Source organism: Astatotilapia calliptera, chromosome 23 (assembly GCF_964374335.1).
Source record: "Astatotilapia calliptera chromosome 23, fAstCal68.1, whole genome shotgun sequence".
Lineage (NCBI taxonomy): Eukaryota > Metazoa > Chordata > Actinopteri > Cichliformes > Cichlidae > Astatotilapia > Astatotilapia calliptera.
The window spans coordinates 22,479,078-22,502,561 of record NC_137443.1 but is presented as its reverse complement, the minus strand read 5'-3'; the positions used below and the strand labels follow the sequence as shown (position 1 = coordinate 22,502,561).

The following is a 23,484-nucleotide window of genomic DNA, read 5'->3' as shown; positions in this document are numbered from 1 at the left end:
CAGGTAAACACAAACTAATACATTTTAAAACATCATCAGTGATTAGCATAAATGTAAATATTATAAAGGCACAGTGTTATTGCTAAGCACTTGTATGCCATAAACGAATGCAGAAAAGCAATAACACTGTGGCTTAACAATAACAATAGATTTGATATTGGCGGGTTTTAATGTTTGTCGTTAGTTTTTTTCTTTTCTTTTTTTCTCAAGACACTAAAATAGCTAAAAACTAAATTAATTAAAAATAATAAATAAACACATGATGTTTTGTTTTAACAGAAGAAAAGAATATAATAATAATGCAAATCATTTGTGAAAACAATCAAATATTCTCAGTCTTGTAAGAATCAGCTCAAGTACCACAATCAGGGAAATAGTAACCCATGAAGTACAGTTTGAAGATTATTGTGCTCTTGCTGTTCTTTCTATGAACTGCAGAAGGTCACCAGCTGTTTTACTAGGGCAGCAAAAACACTTTGGTTATACCAGCCATCATCTCACTTCCTGTACGGAGATCCAGTCATCTGTATTTCTAACACTCAACTTAATGCTGTTTTGCTAGTTAGAAAGCACAAATACATCTATCACCTCCATTGATCCGGAAACCAAGTTTCATGTCAGGAAATATTGCTTTGCTTCTGGTTTGCTTCAGATCCTGTCCGATCATAAAATATTCAACTACCAAGTGTCTACTGAAGTGCAAGGTTTACAGAGCTGTGTTCATATTATTTCTCATATAGGGTTTTGTGACATGGTGCTGTGGAGATACAGAAATTATTTTACTGCTACCATATATTCTTTATCATTAACATTGCATTAAACAGTTTATTAAAGCTACTGGTATCATATTAACCTTTTTATTACAGGTGCAGCTATAATCATTGTATACACATTTGCATGTTCTGCTCATTAAAAGAGTCGATTAATTGATTAGTTACTGTAACTGATGCATATTATGTTCATTTGTGACGCAGAAGGGGTTGAACCCTGACATGAATAAAACCATTCTCAATTGAGCTGTTCGGTGAAGATCGATGCTGGTGTTGCAGTATACATCTTCCCACGCATGTACTCAATAAATCATTGTTTGACTGCACTCTTCTGGGCCTCTGTTTGTTTGTTCCATTGCTCAACATTTTCGAATTCGGACAGTGCTCATACCAGAAGCTTGGGCAGTTTGACCAAATGCAGCAGCATCATTTGTTTTCAGTCACTTGGAAAGACAAGCTCTCTAACACTGAAGTTTTGTCCTGTGTAGGAAAGCCAACAGTGTACCCAATGGCCCTGACTGCTCAGCTGTGTTGTGGTCATGATGCTTGATGGCAAACTGCCCAAGGATTTACCCTATGGTCAATGATCCAGTTGGGCTCGCAAATGCAAGTGCTACAAACGTGCTTTAAAGCCCCAGATTGATCCCCTAATATTATAGAAGCTGGCCTCATAGTGCATTCATTAAAGATATGCCATCAAAGCAGATGTGGAGCGTTGAAAAGAAAAACAAGATACTACAATGAAGCACCATAGAAAATGTCAAGTAAACTAGCATGCCTGCAGCAGACAGAACAGCCCGTGATTTCAGTCAGTGGGGACAACATTCTTGTATTTCCTGTGAGGCAGAACCACCACCACAGGAGAGAGAAATGGCTTCTGCGAAACCTTAAATGATACACTGGCTTAGAAAACATTTGACAGTAGTAAGTGTCTGGTAGCATGAATCTAGAGTGGGTCAAGTGGAATGCAAACAAATTTCCTACAGAAACATGTCATGACAAGAAGCACCCTGGGTCTCTATTATGGTTAGTGGTCTGCACTTCACACAGTTGATTCCAATGTGAACACACACGTCAAAGACCAGAACAGTTTTGTTAGAAATTTCCCCCCAAATTAACATTTTGTTCCTGTGCTGCACTCCTTAGAGACTGTTTTAATATTTCAGCACAGAAAAACAAATTTTGCACTTGCGAAAATTTTAATTTGTTATTTTAATTGTTTCCTATCTTATTATCATTCCTAACTTATAAAAGTTCCATGTTAACTAAAAGAAAGGCAGGCAGGGCCATTTACAACCACAGAACTGGACTTAAAAGAAATTTTATTCTGTATTTTTGTAATTTTGGGTAGTTCCTGTGTTCGTCAATAGGAATATGACAGCAATATAAAATCCATGTATACTTGTTAAAAAATTTGTGTAGATATGCCTTCACCTTCCACTCAATTAAATGTTTACTGGCTGGAGTTTAGATATAAGGAAGAGATGCAACTGGTGTCTCGAGGAAATGCAAAATGCAAAGCACCCACTCTGCTGATGTTAAAAGGAAGTGAAAACAAAAACATGAAAATATAAGTGAGTGATCAGCACCCTGCAGTGGTCAGAGAGAGAAACTAACAAACCCTCTTCTCATATCCATTGTCTGCTCCTTAACAGGTTCAGGTCATAGGGTCAGCGCTCCTCCATGGTCTCACTGAACTCTGTCACACACACACACACACACACACACACACACACACACACACACACACACACACACACACACACTCTGACTCACTCACTGGCCTGCACCAGTTACCAGTCACTTTGTGGAGCATTGGACTGCCACTACCTCATAAGACTTTGTTGTTATACTATCTCTTACTGTACATTACTAAATCTCCATTTGCACTATTTGCCTATTTGCACTACTCTGCCTGGTTTACACTCATTGTCATTTACCCTTACCTGAATACTGTATATTGTATATTGTATAGCTTTCTTGTTAATTTGTATTGTATTTATTTAAATTTTTACTTTTTAATTATTTTATTTGCATTTTTTAATCACTCTCTTATATTTAAATGTTCATTGCTATTTCATCTAGGGTTTGAGAGTAACGAAATTTCTATTCTCTGTATGACCTGTACATGTGGCAGAATTGACAAATAAAGTTGACTTTGACTTTGACTAGAGAACAGATATCTCTCTCTCTGCTGCCACTTTCCCTAGACTCAGCTTCCATTGAAGAAGGCATGTCAACAGGATTGAGGACTTCTTCAGAATGTTCCCATCTCCAGCAAGACTCCTCTGACAATGAGAGAGAGCAGAAAACTACCAACTATGTAACTCCACGGTCCAGTGTTTTCTGTACTAAGAAGAGAGTAATCTGGCTGCCATTTACCGGTTTTTTCAGACCATAAAGCACACTGGATTATAAGGTGCACTGTCGATGAACAGGTCTGTTTTCATACATAAGGTGCACCGTATTATAAAGTGCATTAATACATACATCACCTGTGTATGAATGGGTGGATGACTGGATGTGTAAAGCGCTTTGGGGTCCTTAGGGACTAGTAAAGCGCTATACAAATACAGGCCATTTACCGCTTAATGTATGTTCTTTAAAATACAGCGTGTTTTTTTTAAAAATATTATAATTATAATAATGCATAATTATGTGGACATGCATATTAGATCATTTTTTAGTGAAATATAATCCCTCCAGAAAGGCAGGAAAAGCCCGGAAACTTACCTTAAACTAAATATGTTCCCTGAAACGGTGACAGAGCTACAGACCCATGACAGCCTTACACAGGTAGCCAGCAGCTATGACCAGCACTACTTGTGCAGTTAATAAAAGGACAGGTAATGTTTGTCACGCTGTTGCACACACAGTACGCTCATTTGTTTCAGTTCGTCAGTTGCAACAAGACAACTTACCAACGTGTACGTAATAAGCTAATATTCCTGGGTACTATACACTACAGTGTGCGCTGTACACCTACTTACTGGTTTTGTCGCATCAGTCTGTGTCTCTGAATTAACTTGTGTTTCTCTTACAGCTCCGGACCGCAACAAATGCGCGTGCTCTTTGTGAGCTCGTTCCCGGCTCGTAACCAGCGCGTTCTGCTGTCAAGGGCGATCATTGGTTAAATGTGATCATGTGACTGATGCAAGCCAGATCCTTTCATTTAGCAAAACTGTGATTAATAGTTAAATATTATTGTTGAGGGGCACAGACAGGACTCCGCATGCACACACATTAAAAAAAAAAAAAAAATTTTTTTTAAAAGTTGCCTCAACAAAAGGGCACTTTGAGCACCCGTCAGGAAAGGGGCGTGTGCTCAAGCCCCTCTAGCCACCCCCCCGCACGTGCCTGCCTTATAGTCTGGAAAATACGGTATAGCGATGTGTCGGTCGTGAACGAAATGGCTCTTAGAGCCGGATCTTTGAAGTGAACGACACGAGCCGGCTACCTATTGGGAGCCGTGTTTTTTTTTTCCCTTTCTTTCACCCTCTCTCTTGCACTTTTTTTTCCACTTCACTCCGCACACAAGCCTTGTGCTTGTGCTGGGTGGAGGGGCGGTAGTTACACTCGCAGTAGCACAGGAACAGAGCGGGAGGGAAAGAGAATGTGCATCTTCTTTTTGTTTTCATATTTTAATTTATATTTAATTGTGTTGTCGTTTGTAGTGTTTTGTGTTGTTTCACTTTAAATTTGTTTAGAAGGAAAAAGCTGAAAATGTAATTAGCTAAAAGATGAAATGTAAATAGTTGTTTTTTGTATTATATGATTGATTTATTACTTTTTATGTGGAGTGAATAAATAACAGTATATTTACGGTGGCCCCTAGAGACAAAGCACGTAAAAACTCAGAAGCACGTACAAACTCCAAAACACATACAAAACGCAACAGAAGTGCTCCAAGATGCTAGGGGCAGTGTTGAGCTTTTGTTACTTAGTGGCTACACAAGCCAGGAAGTACCAGATTTGATGTGTGGTGGTACCAGGTAAATGAACATTTTTTTTAATTATTTGAATATATACGAGTGTTTGTGTATAAATACACGAACAATACACATATGCTTTTAATTGTGTAATTTAAGTGATCTAGGTAGCTCTGCTTTGGAAGTTCAGTTAACTCTAGAAAGGTGTTTTGGAGTTTGTACGTGCTTTCTCTCTAGGGGCCACCATATATATTTATATATAAACATTTATAAATAAAACCACTGTTTGTTTGTTTTTTACATTAGTAATTCCTTTTGTGCATAATTTTATATTGTTGTTAATAATAAATTAATTAAAGCAACAAAACGACCTGAAGAGCCGGTTGGGAGCCGAAAGAGACGGTTCTCTAAAAAGAGCCGGAAATCCCATCACTAATACGGTAAATAGACTCTCTTCCCAGAATCTGGTGGTTGTGATAAAGCCTGGGGGCAACTCATAGCTAGCTGATCACAGTCTAAAGAAAATAAAGATGGTGCCAAATGTTAGAAGTCAGCAAACACATAGGACTATCATTTCTGACAGTGCTACCTCTAGCAGCTCTTTTGTGTTCTATGAGCTGCACCTTCCCTTTTCTTTTCTTTTCTTTCATCCTTTTGTGATGTATTTATTTTTTTCTATCCTTCCTTCAGCAAATTTCTTCCAGTTTTGTTTACTAATATTGGCATTTGATTATCTGATTTAATTAATTTTTTAACTATACACAGATGCATACCCATTTATTTATTTTTATTTTGGCATACACATGTATGAATGCACAGGTGTGTACATGCATATGCACGGATGTTATTATCAGTATTCCATTATAATTATAATTTTTCAGCGGTGATTTATCCTCTGGCATTTTTGCTGTAATTTCCCACAATGAACTCCCAAGGCTAGATCTTCTGAAGTTCTCTGCCCATCACAGAAAACTAGAGGAAGAACAACTCATTTTGTTGGCATGGTGTTTGTATCGTTCTTTTTCTTCTCTCTCCTCCCCTCCTTGATGTCCACACTGTATGATTTGACTGTGTATTTCTATACTAAGCCTCACCCTTCTGCGCTCTCTCTCTGTGTAACCTTTATTCAAATGGTTTGAAGCAAACTTCAGTCATTCATTACAATGATTACATTATCTTCTTTTCTATGTTGTACTTTAACATGATCATCCATTAAATCCACCACATGTTAATATATTTTTCTGTATGTCTCACTTAGTTAACCCGAGAATCACTGCAAAATATGTAATAGACAAGTGAGTGTCCATTTTACACTTTACTTCTCCATGTACACACATGCAGAAGTTTTATGTAACAGCAGAGGGAGATATTGTATTTCGAGGCAACATGAAAATAATCACAGACAAGCATTTAAACAGACATTATAAATAGGGCTAGATATTGTCACTTATTTCTATAACTGATTTGATTCCGATGGTCCAGATTCGATTCGATTCTCAATTCAATTTCGATTCAATTTTGACTCAGACAGTCAGAAATATAATAATTCTGATCATTTATCATTACATATTTTATAAACAAAGCTGACACTTTGCCAGATGTGCAAGCATCACAGCAGATCCTTTTATGTCAAAGTAGCTGAGGATAAAACACAGAAAAACATGACTGAGATTTTCCAGGCCTGGCTTTTTAAAGCAGATAACCCCTTAAAAATATTCTGCAGTAGATAAAAAATGGAAGTTTGCCAGGGTCAAAGGTGAATCATGCCAAAAAAATATAGGCATTAAAAGAATTTAATTGATTAGAGTACATTGCTCATTCATTATATTGATAAGTCAGATTGAATAGACTACATACCTAGCTATACATATAATTATTAGTGCTGTCAGCATGACATTAACGCCATAACCGCATTAATGAGGACAATCTCCGTTAGCAAGTTATCGTGGATCGCCACGTGCGTGGGGCTGCACAGCGTCAACGTGTTAGCACGGTTAGCTCGTTAACGCGTTGTTTTAAACCTCTGTATTATTTAACATCCAGTTTTTTTTATTTTACTTTTGGATAAAGTAGAGCCGGAGGAATTCAATCTCTTTGAGAAGCAGAACTAATCACACAACTATGGTCACTGCAAATTGTGTGGGTTCACTCTGCATGCAAACAAAAGGATAATCTCAAACGGCATCACATTGAAAAAAAATATTGTTATTATTTCATTTTACAGAGTTGAACTCCAATGCTACCAGACTTCTGTCAAGAAATTCACATCAAGGAGCAAAATGAACAATGAACAAAGGACACTACCAAGCAACTATAGTAACAAAAATGAATATTTAAAATTGATTTTGCAAAGCATATTTCCTCAGTAGCAAACAAAATTAAGTTTCTCTTCACAGTCATGAGCCCCCCAAACACCCTCAGTCCCTTCTGTCACCTGTATGGCTGCACACTCCATCCTGGGATCAGGACATGCTGGTTTCCCCCCTTCATCCCAGGCCTCGTAGTCCATCTCCTGCCTATCCACCCACAGCCAGCCTGCCTGTCCAACCAGAGAGAAGAAATGCAAACCAATCCAGACATGTTCAGCGGGATTATGTTTTTTCAGTTCTCTCTGGATAAGCAGCATCTCGGTCTCAGATGCCACACTGGCCAGGTCATCGTGGTGCTCCCTGCAGTACTCTAGAGCTTCCTCCCAAGTCTTTTGCTCCTCCACTACTACTGCGCGGTAGCAGAAGAATGCTTTGTGTTCCTGTGAGTTTGCATCATTCCACCCGTTTTTCTGCAGACAGCCACTGTCTTCAACACCGAAACAGTCGTTAGGCTCACCTGGTGACCAGAAACATGTGGTAGTCACTCCACCCCCTGACCACAGCCATTGCTCCCTGTTGGAGCAATTTCTTTCCGCTCCTATCCAGATACATGGCCAGGATGTACTATTGAGAATACCAGAGAGCTGCTGAAGTTTGAGATTATCCTGTTCATTACTGACAGGAGCCAGGTCTGTGTATTGCTGCCGACAGTGTGTCAGAGCATCCTGCCAATTCTTTTCATCTTCAATATAAACATACTTGGTAAAAATTCCAGAGAAGCTCAGCAGGATGCACATGAAGAATAGATCCATTGTTTACTTGTTTTAAAGTATTTTGCTCTAATGATAAAGGTTAAAAGAGGAGGGATGGTACTTGTCAAAGCTGTGAGCCTTTCGTATTTGTCACAAAATATTTGCATTGAGGCGGCCCTTCCCTTCACTGAACCTATAGTATTTAGCAGCCATGTGACAAATCACACGTGCTGTTCATTTGTATTTTAGCTTTGGTCAATTCATGTTTATATTGTCCTCTTGTGAGTAGAATTGCAACAAGAATCTAACAAATACAGTGTGATTAATTCGTCATAAGAAAGTAAACAAGCAAGATTTTTTGAATTCTGAAGTGGATCTAAACTTGAATGACCATTTTGGTCTGCTGGGGCGGCAGCATCTCTGCTGGGGACAGGAAGAGACTGAACAGGGTGATCCGAAGGGCCAGCTCTGTTCTAGGATGCCCTCTGGACCCAGTGGAGGTGGTGAGTGACAGGAGAATGGCGGCTAAGCTGTCATCCCTGTTGGACAACGTCTCCCACCCCATGCAGCAGACTGTGACAGCACTGAGCAGCTCCTTCAGTGGGAGACTGCGGCACCCACGGTGTGGGACGGAGAGATTTCGCAGGTCTTTCCTCCCCACTGCTGTCAGACTCCATAATAAAGACTTTAACTGATCAAGCACACACATCCATACATATGCAATAATACTAAGTGCAATAATCCTTTCTGTCATCGTTGTATTTTTACTCAGTTGTATATAGTATTTGTATTTGTATTCTATTTTTATCTTATTGTATATTTATTTTATTTTATTCTACTGTATATAGTATTTTATTCTATTCTGTACAGCTGTGTACTGTATTTATTCTTATTGTATTCTAATTTTTGCCTCATAACTTTTGCACTGTCCACTTCCTGCTGTGACAAAACAAATTTCCCACGTGTGGGACTAATAAAGGTTATCTTATCTTATCTTATCTTATGTCTGGTTCTTGTTTGTGAACATTTTCACGTTCTGTATTTCTGTATTAGTATGCATTGACACCTCATCTGATCTTCTAAAATTAGAAAAAAGAAACAAATTAAGAACCCAATTAAGTAGTCTGCAGGGGTCTTTTATTTAAATAATGGATGAACTTGGTCACTACAGGATATCTGGTTCTGGATCATTAAAGATGAAAATCAAGATTAGTTTCATTTTTCTCATCTGAGGTTGATAGTTGTTTGAGGTAAAAAAAAAAACTAAAAAAAAAACGGAAACAGCAGGGACAGGCTTGGGGCGTCGGAGGATGCCCTAGAAACATCTTCCTTGGCGGGCTCAACCTGGGGTTGTGGTCACGACCTGGTTACGGGCTCTGGTGGCTCTTAGATGATGGTTTCCTCATGGCTGCATGCAGCGGGGCTGGGGGAGGGTCTGTGCTGACAGACGAAAGGTTACTGATCTAGCTGCCCCTGGGTGGGCCTGTGGCGAGCATTCTGCTGTGTCGCCGAGGTTGTGGGCGGGTGGGTGCATGGGGGCTCAGCCCTGGCGTGAGGAGCCAACTGGGGGGCTCTTCAACTCGAGGGGAGGCTGTTACATCCTTGAAGAAGTCCTCTGGTCTCCAGGAGTTCACTCTGCAGGTGGGGGAGAGATATAGGAGAGGAGCATAATGAACTTAACCTGGGTGTCTATTGTCTTGTGTAGTCTGGGAGATGAGTGGCCTCTCATCCTGTAAAGAGTTCATGCAGAGCCATCCATATTTTCTGCTAACAAACAAAGCAAAAAAAAAAAAAACAATCATAAACATAAGATTATTTGCAGAGGTTCACATTGTCGGAGGTTCACTGGGATTTCCTGGACTGAAAATACCGAACAAAGTTTTCATTTGCTTTAAGGCAACATGCAAGTGTTGCTTGGCCTTACGTCAGACAAACAAGTCATATTTTTGTATGATAACATAAAACTAATCACAAACATAAGATTAGTTTCACAGTTTTCCTCACACAATAAAGCCCAGGCTTTGTTGCACAGAAGACACTAAACAAATTTTTAATTTGCTTAAGGCAAAATGTAAGACAAACAAATCATATTTTTGTATGCCAAGTGGAAGCAGTTTTTCATATTGTTACGTCATCGTGCCTGGAATGAAAATTTCAAGAAAACAAAAATACAAAGTACATGTTTAAAGGTGGAGGGAGCACACTTTGAGACAGACATGACTGTGACCTAGTCTCATTATAATGTATATATACATATGTATATGTATATACATTTGTATATATACATATATATAAAAAAATAAAATAAAACGCCCCTGCGGGCGGTTTATCCTTCAAGCTCGGGTCCTCTACCAGAGGCCTGGGAGCTTGAGGGTCCTGAGCAGTATCTTAGCTGTTCCCAGGACTGCGCTCTTCTGGACAGAGATCTCCGATGTTATTCCAGGGATCTGCTGGAGCCACTCGCCTAGCTTGGGAGTCACCGCACCTAGTGCCCCGATTACCACGGGGACCACCATTACCTTCACCCTCCACATCCTCTCGAGTTTTTCTCTGAGCCCTTGGTATTTCTCCAGCTTCTCGTGTTCCTTCTTGCTGACAGCACTACTGGGAACACAACGAATATGACTGCACATTTACTCCGACATCATCCTAGTGCAAAGACAAGTGGAAGCAGACAAAAACAACAAGCAGGCATGCTACAAACTTTACCCGAGTCATTTAGACAGCCGTTAGCACATGATTCTCCTTATGGGGACCTGATATGTTTAATATGCTGCTGAGAATATAGCCCAGAAGAAGCGTATAGTATAGCTTTTATTTTGGAAAGAGACATTTCTCTGTAATAAACTCTCTTTTCCAAAGATGAGTGATTCCTCAATCAGATATATTTATTTTTTTACTTTGTTGTTTCAGCAACATTAAATTTAAAAACTGTACTTTTGAGTTAAAATATATTTTTATAATTTTAATAAATGACAAATTAAAAAGGCATGAACATTTTTTGTACTGAAAAAATATCGAACCGTGACACCAAAGTATCGAACCAAACCGAACCGTGAATTTTGTGTATCGTTGCACCCCTAACACACATATATATATATACATTAGCGGTTTTAGATACGGGCGATACGGGCGGTTGCCCGGGGCGGCATCGTGGTGGTAGGCAGCATCACGGGCATCGGCAAAAAAAAAATGCTCGTACTCATGCTCCCCCGACTTCAACCAGCACATATTGGGAATGGTACAGGCACCGATCGGTTTTCTATCGCCCATTTGCTGGGAGTAAGGACGCCCTTCGTTTGCGAGGTGCGCCTGCTGCTTGCGGCGCAGACAGGAGAGGGCGGGGCGGCGGGGGATTTTCTGACCGGCTGGAGCAGCATCTAATAACCAACTCGCAAAGTAAAACAAAATAAAAACAAACCAACAAACACGAAAACACCAGACATTATAATACAGACTTATAATCAGAAGAAATCTGGATTCTCAGGTACTCAAGCATTATACGGATCAGGAGGGTGGATGGGTGGTCTTGGATGCATGTCTACAGGGGCAGAAAGTGATACTGGTCAATAGAGCTGGGCGATATGAGATTTTTTCATATCACGATATGTTTTTTACATTTCAGGCGATAACGATATCTATCACGATATAAGCCAAATAACTATATTTGTAAGATTTAAATGTGCCGTTGCTCACAAGTAAAATGTGAAATAATCAGCAGCTTTTTTTATTTAAATATTTATTTCCCATAATAAGTTCAACAGGGTAGATGTACTTAAGGAACATGAGACTTTTTCAGATAAATAAAGGCAAATATTGCAAACTACACAAAAGGCAGCCGCTAAAGCGTTTAAGTTTCAAAATAGAACAAACGAAACAGACTAAATTGTCAATTCCACTTAGAAACAAAGTATTAATTCTAAAAATAAATCTTAGTTTGTGTTACAGAAGAACAGACAAAACTGACTAACTTTTGTCAATATCAAATAAACTGAGAACTAAAAGGAAATTCTCAATCTCTCCTTGTTGTATAGCTGAGCTTTTCAAACAGTTTTAACGGTTACTTTAGTCTGACAAAAGCCGAATGACGAATTAGCGCTTCCAGTCAGAGACTGAGGCTACGTCCACACGTACACGGGTATTTTTGAAAACGGAGATTTTCCGTTTTCGTTTTAAAAAAGAATCCCGTCCACACATAAAGGCAGAAATGAAGGAAAACGCTGCTATGAACATGCCAAAGCAGCAGGTGGCGCTAGATTCCTAACCGTGCAGAAATATTGGCCAATCAGAAGTCTAGAAGCCTCGGTTGGAAAAAGTAAACAAAGCTGGGGCATAGAAGCAGAACAGAGTCGTATGTGTGGACGGACAGTAACTGTGTGTATATGTAAGCATTTAAACACTGCAGAGAGTAGAATTAACAGTATTGTAGAAATTCATTTCACCGAAACAATAACGTGGCGCACAGTGTGACGCATGCACCAGTTCATTGTATTTCCAGACTTGCTTTCGGCACAATTTACAGTGCACGCTACTCTGTTTTTTGTCAGACTTGAAATAGCCGAAATACCTTCACACTACGGAACTTCTATGGCTCTTCCGTTCGACAATCTCTCCGGCGTTGGAACCATTATCTGTTTTCTCTTCGGTCACGCTCGGTTGATTTTTCTAGTCGGCACACTCATTTCCTCCATTACCCGCTGGCTGCTTCCCAAACAAACACACGTGCGGCTTGGCACTTGTGCTGTACGTTACAAGTCACGCGACGTGACGCTGCGGCTGTCATTGGTTCGGCTCTGCGCTACTTAATTTGGATTGGCTGATCTTTTTTTTTTTTTTTTTTTTTTTAAGAGGACAAGAGCGGCGAGGTCTATCGCGATAGCTTAATTTCTCTATCGAGTAAAAGTTATATCGCGATACATATCGTTATCGTTCTATCGCCCAGCTCTACTGGTCAACATATATGCCCCAAATTCTCCTCAACCACAATTTTTTCACGAAGTCTGTAACACTGTGTGGAATATTGGTAATACAAATATTGTAAGTGGAGGGGATTTTAACCAGGTCAGGGATGTGTTTTTGGATAAATCCTCCCGTCCTAGACCAAGTAAGGACCCTGTTAAGTGCTGCTGTAGACGTTGTGTCAGAGAAACTGAGCCTGGTGGATATATGGAGACTTCTTCGTCCTCAAGAAAGAGACTATACTTTCTTTTCGCATCCTCACTCAACCTACTTTCTGGTGTCTCGCCCTCTGGTGATTCAAACCGTTGGGTCCTCCAGTGGTAACATTGCAGTAATGGATCATGCTCCCATTGACCTTGTTCTTTCTAGCAATGATAATGTTAAACCTTCACCCAGGTGGCGTCTGAACAACTCACTATTGAAGGATAAGGGTCATTGCGAATGTATAAGGGAAATGTGAGTGTAACGAGGGCTCTATTGACGATGTTGGAATGACCTGGGATGCTTTTAAGGCTTACCTGAGAGGGCGCCTTATCCAGTATAGCTCCCCGATTAAAAAAGCTCAGAGGGACAATCTGATGAACAGGATGAAGCTGGAACAGAATATCAAGGAGCTCGAAAAACAGCACATGCTGCACCCAGAGAGGGAAATGTGGAACAAATTAATTAAACTTAAATTTGAGATGAACAGCATACTGCAGAAAAAAGCAGAATATGCAATGTTTTGCCTGAATCAAAAGTATTTTGAACAAGGGGAGAGAACAGGTAAAATGCTGGTGCACAGGGTTAAGCAGATAAAATCTAGCAACCTTATACCATCTATTTTTGATAATAATACTAATAATAATAATAATAAGTTGACCACCTGTAAAAAAGAAATTAATGATGCTTTTACTAAATTCTGTCAGGAGCTGTGCACCTCCAATGGAGGAACAGAGGTTGTCAGATTTCTTTTCTTCTATTAAAATTCCCAACCTGTCCGAAGACCAAAGAACTGTATTAGAAGGAAAGGTCACACTAGCTGAAGTTAAGCAGGCAATTGGTAGTCTTAGATTGGGCAAATCTCCAGGCAATGACGGATTTCCTTCAGATTTTTATGAGGTGTTTATGGACGAATTAGCTCCAAGACTACTGCCAGTGTATCAAGATGCGCTTCAAAAGGGGAGATTACCACTTAGTATGCAATCGGCAGTGATCACGTTATTACACAAAAAAGGGAAAGACCCACAGTATTGTGGGAATTACCGCCCAATTTCATTAACCAACGTGGACGAAAAGATTATCTCCAAGATACTAGCTTTGAGGCTTGAGAACGTACTTCCTTGCTTGGTGCATAGGGATCAGGTCAGTTTCGTGAAAAACAGATGTTCTGCAGATAACTTAAGTAGGATATTGCATATATTCTGGAAGGACTAATTTAGATCTTTCTCCTTAGACTCAGAGAAGGCCTTCGATAAAGTTGAATATCCCTTTCTGTTTTATACGTTGAAGAGATTTGGTTTTGGTCCCATTTTCAGGCGGTGGATTCTGATGATGTACATAGATGCAATGGCTACAGTCACTACCAATGGGATAATGTCATCCTCCTTTTCGTTAAGTCGGGGCACTAGACAAGGTTCACCCTTAACACCTCTCATTTTCGCCCTGTTTTTGGAGCCTCTGGCTATTGCTCTACGTGAATGTAAGCAGATCAGAGGGGTGGATTTGGGTCAAGAAGAACATAGAACTTGTTTGTACGCAGATGACATTTTATTGATTGCAAGTAACCCAGAATGAGCGGTTCCTGCAATCTCCTTGATTATTGATTCTTTGTCTGCAATCTCTGGCTACACCATAAATTGGTCGAAGTCCGAAGCTATGCCCATTTCTAAACTGTGTCCTCCAGCCATTAGGAGCTCATGGCAGTTCAAGTGGATGCTCGAGGGTTTGACCTACTTAGGGATTAAATTGACTCCTGGTGTAGATAACATAATGCAAGTAAATATCTCCCCAGTGATTCAAAATATTCGCCCACTTTTGGAGAATTAGGTCAAAATGAATCTGTCCCTTTTGGGCAGAATTAACCTGGTAAAGATGATCATTGCTCCTAAACTCCAGTACTTTCTCCATATGTTACCTATAGCAGTCCTGCATAACGCTTTATAATACATGTGTGGAGGGTTTTGTGTGGGCAGGCAAAAACCCATCCTTTAATCGGTCCACATTATATGCTGCAAAAAGATAGCGGCGTGTTGGCATTATCCAAGATGGTCTGGCATCATTAAGTATTCTCTCTTTCTCAGTTAGTTAAGATAAATAACTCCCCTACGGAGAAGCTGTCATGGGTTGCGATTGAGGAAAGTCTTGTGGCTCCTACCTCTTTAGAGGCCTTCCTCACTCAGAGAGGAAGACCAGTACCGTTTAAAGATCCAGTGTTGGCTTTTATACAAGAGACCTGGTTTAGAGCTCACCAATTTATCAACACTAGCCCCTTTCTCACCTCTAGAGCCTTTATCTGGTATAATAAGAAATTATTAATTGGTAAGAAACCGTTTCATGTACAGTATTAACATAAATGTTGCCATTTGATGCATTGTACCAGAGCTTAAAGCTAATTTGCATCTGCACTCTACTATTGTGATATTTTGCGGATTACATGCAAAAGATCACAACAGCAGAATATGAAAAGTAAGTCACATAATATAGTTAAATTCTGCTCAACAAACCACTAACATATTAAAATGCTATTAATATGTTAGTGGTTTGTTGAGCTCGTGCTAGGTATGGTTTCCTTATATTGCTGTTTCTTCAAGAACACCACACATTGACTGTAAAAGATCGACATAGCCTCAAGGCCTATAAAGTGAAGGCAGTGTAAAAGTGTCCAAAGCTGCCTTCCTCCTCAGGACAAAAACAACAGACACAGCCAGTTAAGACAGAGTCAGTCTATCACTATCAATCATGGATCGGCCTCCCCAGAGCCCGGACCTCAACATTATTGAAGCAGTGTGGGATCATGTTGACAGAGAACTGAACAAAAGGCAGAAACATCCAAAGAAGCCTGGAGAACTATTCCTGTAGACTACTTAAAGAAATGATGAGAAAGCTGCCTAAGTGAGTTTAGACTGTGCTGAAGAATAAAGAATAAATATTGACTTCCAAGCTCATTAAAATTGTATAAACTGTGTGTTTCCTTGATACAAGAAATGACTGCACCTATTTACCATTTCCTTGTAAAATATAAATGGAGAGGTGGCTTAAAACTGTATCGTTCTTTGGCATTTCCTTATGTTTGCATCTTCTTGGGTCTCATAAACAGGTAGCAAAACATATTTGAGGATGACAAGGCAAAAGGTTTGCCAGCGGTCTCATCCCTGTTACCTTGACACAATGTTTCCCTCTATAGCAAAAGAAAAAAGAGAATTTCATTTTTAGAAGTTCATTTTTAACTAGTTTATTACTTTAGCTTTACATTTTCTTAACCTGATAAGACAGAAGAACAAAAAACACCAGTGAGTAAAATTCAAATAAAGAAATTTGCTGAACATGGTCCCAATACTTGCAGAGCAAACAAAATTTTATACACGTCTTCTGCACAGCCAACATTTCAACAGGCACACTTGCGCAAATAACTATGAATTAACTTTGTTACTGCTGCGGGAGAAAGAACAAGTTTTGTTTTGTTTGTTTTTTCATTTCATCAACATTTTAGTTTTATACCATTAAAGCATTAAAACAAAAATATGAAATAAATGATTTCAAAATAAAAAAGAGGCCTTACATAATCATTTGACCAGATAGACATGAAACAAGTGAGATAAAAAAAAAAAACTCCACTAACTGCAATAAATGAAGGCTATTCAAATAAATTTTGCAAAGTAAACTAGTTCAGTAGCAAATAAAACTGGGTCTCTTTTCACAATCATGAGTTGCCCAAAACACTTCCTCCTGCACACTTCATCTTGGCGTCCGGACACCAGGGTTTTCCCCTTCACCCCAGGCCTCGTAGTCCATCACCTGTCTGTCCATCCACAACCAGTCTCTGGACAAGAAGCGCAAACCAATCCAGATGTGTTCAGTTGTGTTATGTTTCGGTAGCTCTCTCTGATTCAGCAGCATCTCGGTCTCAGATGCCACGCTGGCCAGATCATCGTGGTGCACCCTGCAGTACTCTAGAGCTTCCTCCCAAGTCCTGCTCTCACTTAACACTTCCACACTTACCACCATTGCAGAAGAAGGTAGAAATGGGTGTTCTTTTAACGTCATGCCATTTCTCTTTATGAGTACAGCTGTAATTTTAATTTGTTCTATTTTCAGGTTTATCTAATGCCCAGAAAAACTTGGAAACCTCCCCTCCTCCTGACCAAAATCATTTGTCAGTGGAGCTCCTTGCCAGTCCTATCCAGATTTTGACACTGACATTGCTGAGCTCCCGAAGTTTGCTGATGTCATGTTCATGTTTGGCAGGGGCCAGGTCTAGTTCTTCTGACAGTAACTCTGAGCTTCAAGCCAAAGCATCTTCTCATCAATGTGAACATACTTGCAAAAAGTTTTAGAATAGCTTAGCAGAAGCAGGATGCACCTGAAGATTCGAACCATTGTGGTTTTGCATGTAAAGCAATAAAGATCTAAAGAGGTGTGTTGGTGTATGATGGATCTGTGAGTCTTTTTGTCTGTCAGAAAGTATTTGCATATTTTCATAAAAAATTGTAGTGATTTATTTATATACTACATTTGTACACAGTATCCATTCGCATGCAACTCCTCATAAGAACCGATTCTAAAATAGGAAAGCTCAGCAATTCAAAATGTAAACCCATGTTAGTTTTTTCCCCCTTTTTTATGTAAAAGAGTCAAGTAATGCTTTTCTTTGAGGAAGTAAAAGTTGTGGTAATTTAATCAGGTCAGCTTATTGCAGGTTGGTTGTCTAAAAATCCTATACAATTTTACGTGCTAACAATAAAATTGTAAATTATTATTACAATTTTATTGTTAGCACGTAAAATTGTAATTTTGTTACAAGGTCTTCCCTTAGGGCTGCTGTGAAAGTCCCTTTAGAAAGATGGATTACGACACCCTTATCTTTTTTTTTTAACTTGCTTTGGGAAATTATAGTTCTTCTTTCACTTCACACTGGAAAAACAAATCAGATGTGTAATCTTTCTGACTGTCTGAATCAAAATCGAATCAAATTGAATAGAATCCGGGAACCATGAACTATAACAAGTTAAGTCAAGAGGCTTTATTGTCATTCCAACCATGTGCAGTGGTACAGTAAACAGTGAAACGAGACAATGTTCCACCAAGACCATAATGCTACATACAACATAGACAATAAACACAGGACTATATTAAGTCCAATGTGCAAAAAGTGCAAAAAACCAAGACAAAGACAGTGCAACACCAGACAGAACAGAATGATACAGATACAAGATGGTGCAGACACAACAGTGCAATAGAAATGTGGAAAAGACTGAGAATTGTGCAAAAAGTAACTTGGTTTATGAAGGTGTGCGTGTGTGTTTGTGTGTGTCAGTCCAGTCACTGAGTGTTCAGGAGTCTGATGGTTTGGGGGAAGAAATTGTTTTGCAGTCTGGCAGTGAGGGCCCGAATACTCCGGTACTTCCTGCCAGAAGGCAGCAGGGTGAAGAGTATGTGTGAGGGGTGCGTGGGGGCCTCCACAATCCTTCAAACTTCAAATCAATTTGAGCCAAAAGAGTAAAACATGAAAGGCAGATATCTTCTATTAATCACCAGAAGATGTTGCATAAAAATAGATGACATGTGCCAAAGTCAGGTGTTTAACCCTTGTATGGTGTTCGGGTCTGTGAGACCCGTTTTCAGTTTTTCTCAAAAGAAAAATTTAACAATTAATTATTTTTTCAACCTGAAATTCATTGGCTTTGGCTTATTTTCTGTGAAGAACATAAATCTGAACAAATTTTCGATGACCACATACTGTACCTCCCCCCACGCATTTACATTACATACAAGGTGTTCGGGTCCACTGGACCCAGGTCTAATAAAAGTGTTGAAAGTGTAGGTCCTGTGTTCCCACACTCTGTCCTCCTCCTTTCTGGTGCTGCTGATAGTGTTTTCTTCCCCTCCTGCTCTCGCACAAAGTTGCAACATTGTTGAAAATTCAACTATCAACACCGTCTGCTCTGACATTCCCGCACACTTTACCCTCTTTCTTGAGGGATCCAAATTTTATTTTCTCATACCCTGTCCCTCCTGCAAATTAGGGGCATAATACTATAAATAAGACTTTGCCAGTGTGGTTCTTTATCACAACTGATCAAGATGGCAAAAGATTATCTGCTGCGAGGGCCATGCAATTGATTTTGGAAGAGAGAGGAGCTTTGGATGATGATGTTGACAAAGAGGTTTCAGAATATTTCACATTTCTGAAAATTCAGAGTCTGACAGTGACTTTGAAGAAGAGGATGAGGTTGAGCACCATTTAGTAACAAAACGAAGACGAGTACCCCATCAGCAGCCAGCTCCAGGACCAGAACAAGCCCACCAGACAGCAAGTGAAGAAATATGGATGTCAATAAATGGTGAAATTGAATGGTCTTCTTGCCCAAGAAATGAGCCACCCTACAGAGCTGTTACTGTGATAAGCCAGGGCCAACACGGCTGACTCATGTGCAGGACATCAAGTCTTCATTTGAGCTTTTCATCCCAGATTCCATCCAGAAAATTATTCTGGTCTGGTTTGCAGACCGATACCGATACGTAATATCGGATCGGTCCATCTCTAGTTTGCAGTAATCTAGAATGAAGGTGTGTTTTTGGAGAGAGGTGGAAGGAGATTGACCAAATTGATCTACAGGCCTACTTTGGGGTTCTTATCCTTGCAGGAGTTTTCAGGTCCAAAGGGGAATCCACAGAATCTTGTGGGATGCAGAAACCGGCACGAACCTTTCCGTGCATCAATGTCTCTGGAAAACTTCAACAAAATTTCCAGGATTATCCGTTTTGATAACCGAGATGACAGACCAGCTCAACGGCAGAGAGACAAGCTAGCTGCCATCAGGACAGTGTGGGATAAGTGGGTGCACCACCTCCCCCTGTTTTACAACCCTGGGCCTAATGTCACCATTGATGAGCAGCTGATGTCATTTAGTTGTGAAACATGTTGCTTCACGTGTAAATGTGTTGTGTCTTTCCACTCACTTCACTTGATTATAACTGATTTATTTTTTTATAACATTTTATAAAAAAAAAAAAAAAAACGAGAAGCACATTAATTCATAAATGTGATCTAACAAAGGTAAAGGGAAAAAATTAACCATGTTTGCTGTTCATATGTCTTGTAATTAGGATGAAGTAAACATCTGTTGAGTAATTTAACATAAAATTGTTTGATAGAGTTAATTTGGAAAGCCAAAACTCTAGCGGGTCCACCAGACCCATGAACACTGGCTGAGTAACAAAAATATGAACACCACACAAGGGTTAAAGTGGGACAGTGGTTTTTTTTTTATTGTTTTGCTACAACACCAAAACAACTGCAGGTGTCCCTGAGTTGTGGCTGCAGAACTTCAGCATCTAGCTAGCCCTACTGAATAAGAGCAAGCATAAAAGGAGGAACATGTTGTGGCAGGTAATTTCCAATGCAACTTTTCTATCAGCTCAACAGACATCAGCAAACACACAAACTGTTTGTGTGCAGTTTGTTGCACAGTGTGTTGCTAGCTAAAGGTCCAGCTGCTGCATTTCAAAAGAACAGAAAAGAAGCTCTGGTGCTCATGGTCAGAGTAAGGTTACATCAGAAGTGTAGCAGAGATGAGTTTGCATTTAAGCTGATGATGCTTAGATTAATTTACTGAATTACAATTTTATGCCAACTATATACTTTCTATATAAAGGCAGTATACACAGCATAGTTTCAGTGTAGGGGATGTAAATCCACAAGGAGAAACAGGTCAGCTGATCACATCATGTTCACTAAGAAAACCTACTGAAGCTCACATTATAAATTTTTGTCAGTTGTGATTATTTTTCTTGTGCTGAGACACGATACAGATCTTAGTGTTTTATGACGAGCTGAATTCCACTGTAACCTCTCTATTCTCATTCTACTGTTTAGGTGTGGAGGCAAAGTGTCATGAACCGCAGTGCATGCACACAAGCAGGATCCAAGAGCAGACTCAATGCACCTAATGCGAGCAAGAACAGTCTTTATTGTTTTAACAAAGGGTGACCCGGAAAAACCAAGGAAGCGAAAATGTGGAACTGAAGAAAACCAAGAAGACAAACGACACAGGGAAGCCGTAATCGGGACCGTGGGAGGCTGCAACACAAAGGGGAGAAAATTACTAGAGAGACACAACAGAACAGGGCTTTAGTAAGTGGCTTACGATCAGAGTGGGACCGTGGGACTCGGAAGGGGGAAAGTGTGTCTGTGGCTAGCGAATCCGAGGAGGCAGGGATGAGGTCAGATGACACACTTAGTGATCCGAGCAGGCTGGAGGACAGGCAGGTGGCAGATACAGATGCCGGATCGTAACCTAGGCACACGAAGGCAGAATTAACGTAGTTCACGTAACGCATATATACAAAGCTTTTTGCGAGGAGCGTAGTTACCACGGAGGGGTGACTAACGGACTGGCTTGGAGCATCCGTCAGCGCAGGGTTAAATAGTGCTCCAGGTATCCATGGGATGCAGGTGTGATGGTGATGACCCAGCCCAGGGGTGTGGCCACCAGGGCATCCCACACACTCCTCAGACACAGGGCCACGGACCATGACACAAAGTCACCCACTACAATGTAAGCAACACAATTTTGTTTTTTAATTCTCTTTCACTGCTTGTGTCCCACATAAACGATTCAAACTAAGTTAATTTGTTAGAATTAGAATATTAATTAGAATAATTTTTATATTCTATTCTACTAATATAATTTTATTATTATATTAATATAGCACAAGGTTCAGTTACCTTTGTACATTTCAAAGCCTGTATTTTTTTCACTTTTACTGGAGTAAAAACCATATGTTCCTGTACGTCTTAAAAAAAATACATAAAAGAAATTTAAAAAAAATAAAACAGGACTTTTGCCACTTCTGCTAAGCCAATTCTTGTCAAATTGTCACATTTGATAACATGTCACATTTTATCAAAATCTAAAGGTGGTGATGATTGTTAGGTTTGTAGCTTGAACCTATTCGCTGGAACGTTGAAGACAATATAATTACACAGCAAGCAAGACACGAGTAGGCAAAGTTCTTCATGTTTCTCGTGCACGGCAGAGAACCGGACAAACGCCGTTCCTTCGCTTGACCCCAGTTGCTCTCGTCCGCTCCCCGTAACACTGATCTTTTATTGAGGTTACATGAATAAGCAAAGGTTCATTAACATATGACGTCTACATACAAACAAAAAGTACCTTGCCTGTGTGTGACCCCATAAATGACTTCCCTAAACCTGCTGGTCTGGAAGTCCAACAGTTCATCTAAACAAAAGGCACTTAGCCTAAAACAGATATAGCCACGTTTATCCTACCATAAAACAATAAGACAAGGTACGACCTCTTCCCATGCTCCCAGGATGCACACCAAGCCTTTGCAGCCTGCTAAAGATCACACATCCTATCACTACACAATTGATTATACACCTCTAAGCATATATGGTTAAATATTTCTAAACATAAATGACAATCAACAATACAAACCCTAACAATGATATTTTAATATCTGGAGTTCCTGGCTGTATTTGTACATCTTTTTGTCAACACAAACAAGGATGTTCCTCATAGATATAGTATATATCTCTGTCGTCAAACCTCATCAACAATCCATGCAAAAAGTCAGTAGAATGCCAGACAGCTCATGTTGAGAAATCAGTTTTGCCCCGGTTCTTTTTTATTCCTCGAGCATCCAGAGACGGCACTGGACTCAGTAGTCATTTTCACAAAAGCTTTATTCATCTTTACTCATCTTTATTTATCCTCATTTAAGCATGCATTCTTCTAGAAGGGAAGACTTGCCAGGCCAGTGCCCCTCTGCAAAATCTTCACTCCTTTGTCTGTGAAACACAGTTTTGTAGGAGCGACCTCATCATAAAACCTCCCATGGTGAGCTGCAAACTCTGTGTCTGTGGCTATGTGCACAAGCACGTAAATGCCTGTGTGTGCACGTACCCGTATGTCTATGTAAGTGCACATGAGTGAGTGTGCGTGTGGATGTGTGTGCGTAACAGTTAAAACACTATGTGCGTATATCTCTATGTACGTGCCTTCCTGAGGGTCATAAAAGTCCATCTCCCTTCCAAACCAAAGTTATTTAGTTACAAACTTTGAGACTCCCACCCAGGCATGCCCTGAGGAATTTCCACTCAGCATTAACTCCTCTTTGTCTTACACAGTTCAACTGGGGGAGGGTCTCCTAAAATCTACTCCTAAGTTCATGACACAGTCAGGTCTTTATTTATATCCAGGGCAGTGTCACTGTCTCACAATTCTATAGCCTATCTAACACATTCCTAAACTCTAAAATAAGCTAAACATTCCTACACTCTGCACACTGCAATATGTGTGGATTCACTCTGCATGCAAATATGAGAGTAGTCTCAAAATGTGAGAAACATCACTGTGAACAACAAAAAATCTGGAGTTTAATTTACTAACTTCAGGTTACACAGTTAAACACACATATGAAGTGGTGAAACCCAGTGCTTCCAAGATTCAAGGAAATTTGTCAATAAAGAAACCAAAAAATTGCACATCAAAGAGCAAAATATCAATAATATCAAAGGTGACAATGAACAAACACCATC

General features: G+C 39.8%; 1 protein-coding gene and 1 long non-coding RNA gene across 2 annotated transcripts; both read right to left on the bottom strand.

Annotated features, from left to right (window-relative positions):
• Positions 1-6,883: 6,883 nt before the first annotated feature.
• On the bottom strand, positions 6,884-9,754 carry LOC145424431 (C-type lectin mannose-binding isoform-like). The gene has a single exon (XM_080297767.1). It carries the CDS (start codon positions 7,818-7,820, stop codon positions 7,062-7,064), a length of 759 nt encoding a protein of 252 aa, XP_080153893.1. The 5' UTR covers positions 7,821-9,754; the 3' UTR covers positions 6,884-7,061.
• An 11,116-nt stretch (positions 9,755-20,870) lies between these two features.
• On the bottom strand, positions 20,871-21,471 carry LOC145424449 (uncharacterized). The gene is made up of 2 exons (XR_013905526.1): positions 21,294-21,471; positions 20,871-21,217 (listed from the first exon to the last, which is right to left on the bottom strand). It is a non-coding gene; the product is annotated as an uncharacterized LOC145424449 (long non-coding RNA).
• Positions 21,472-23,484: the final 2,013 nt, after the last annotated feature.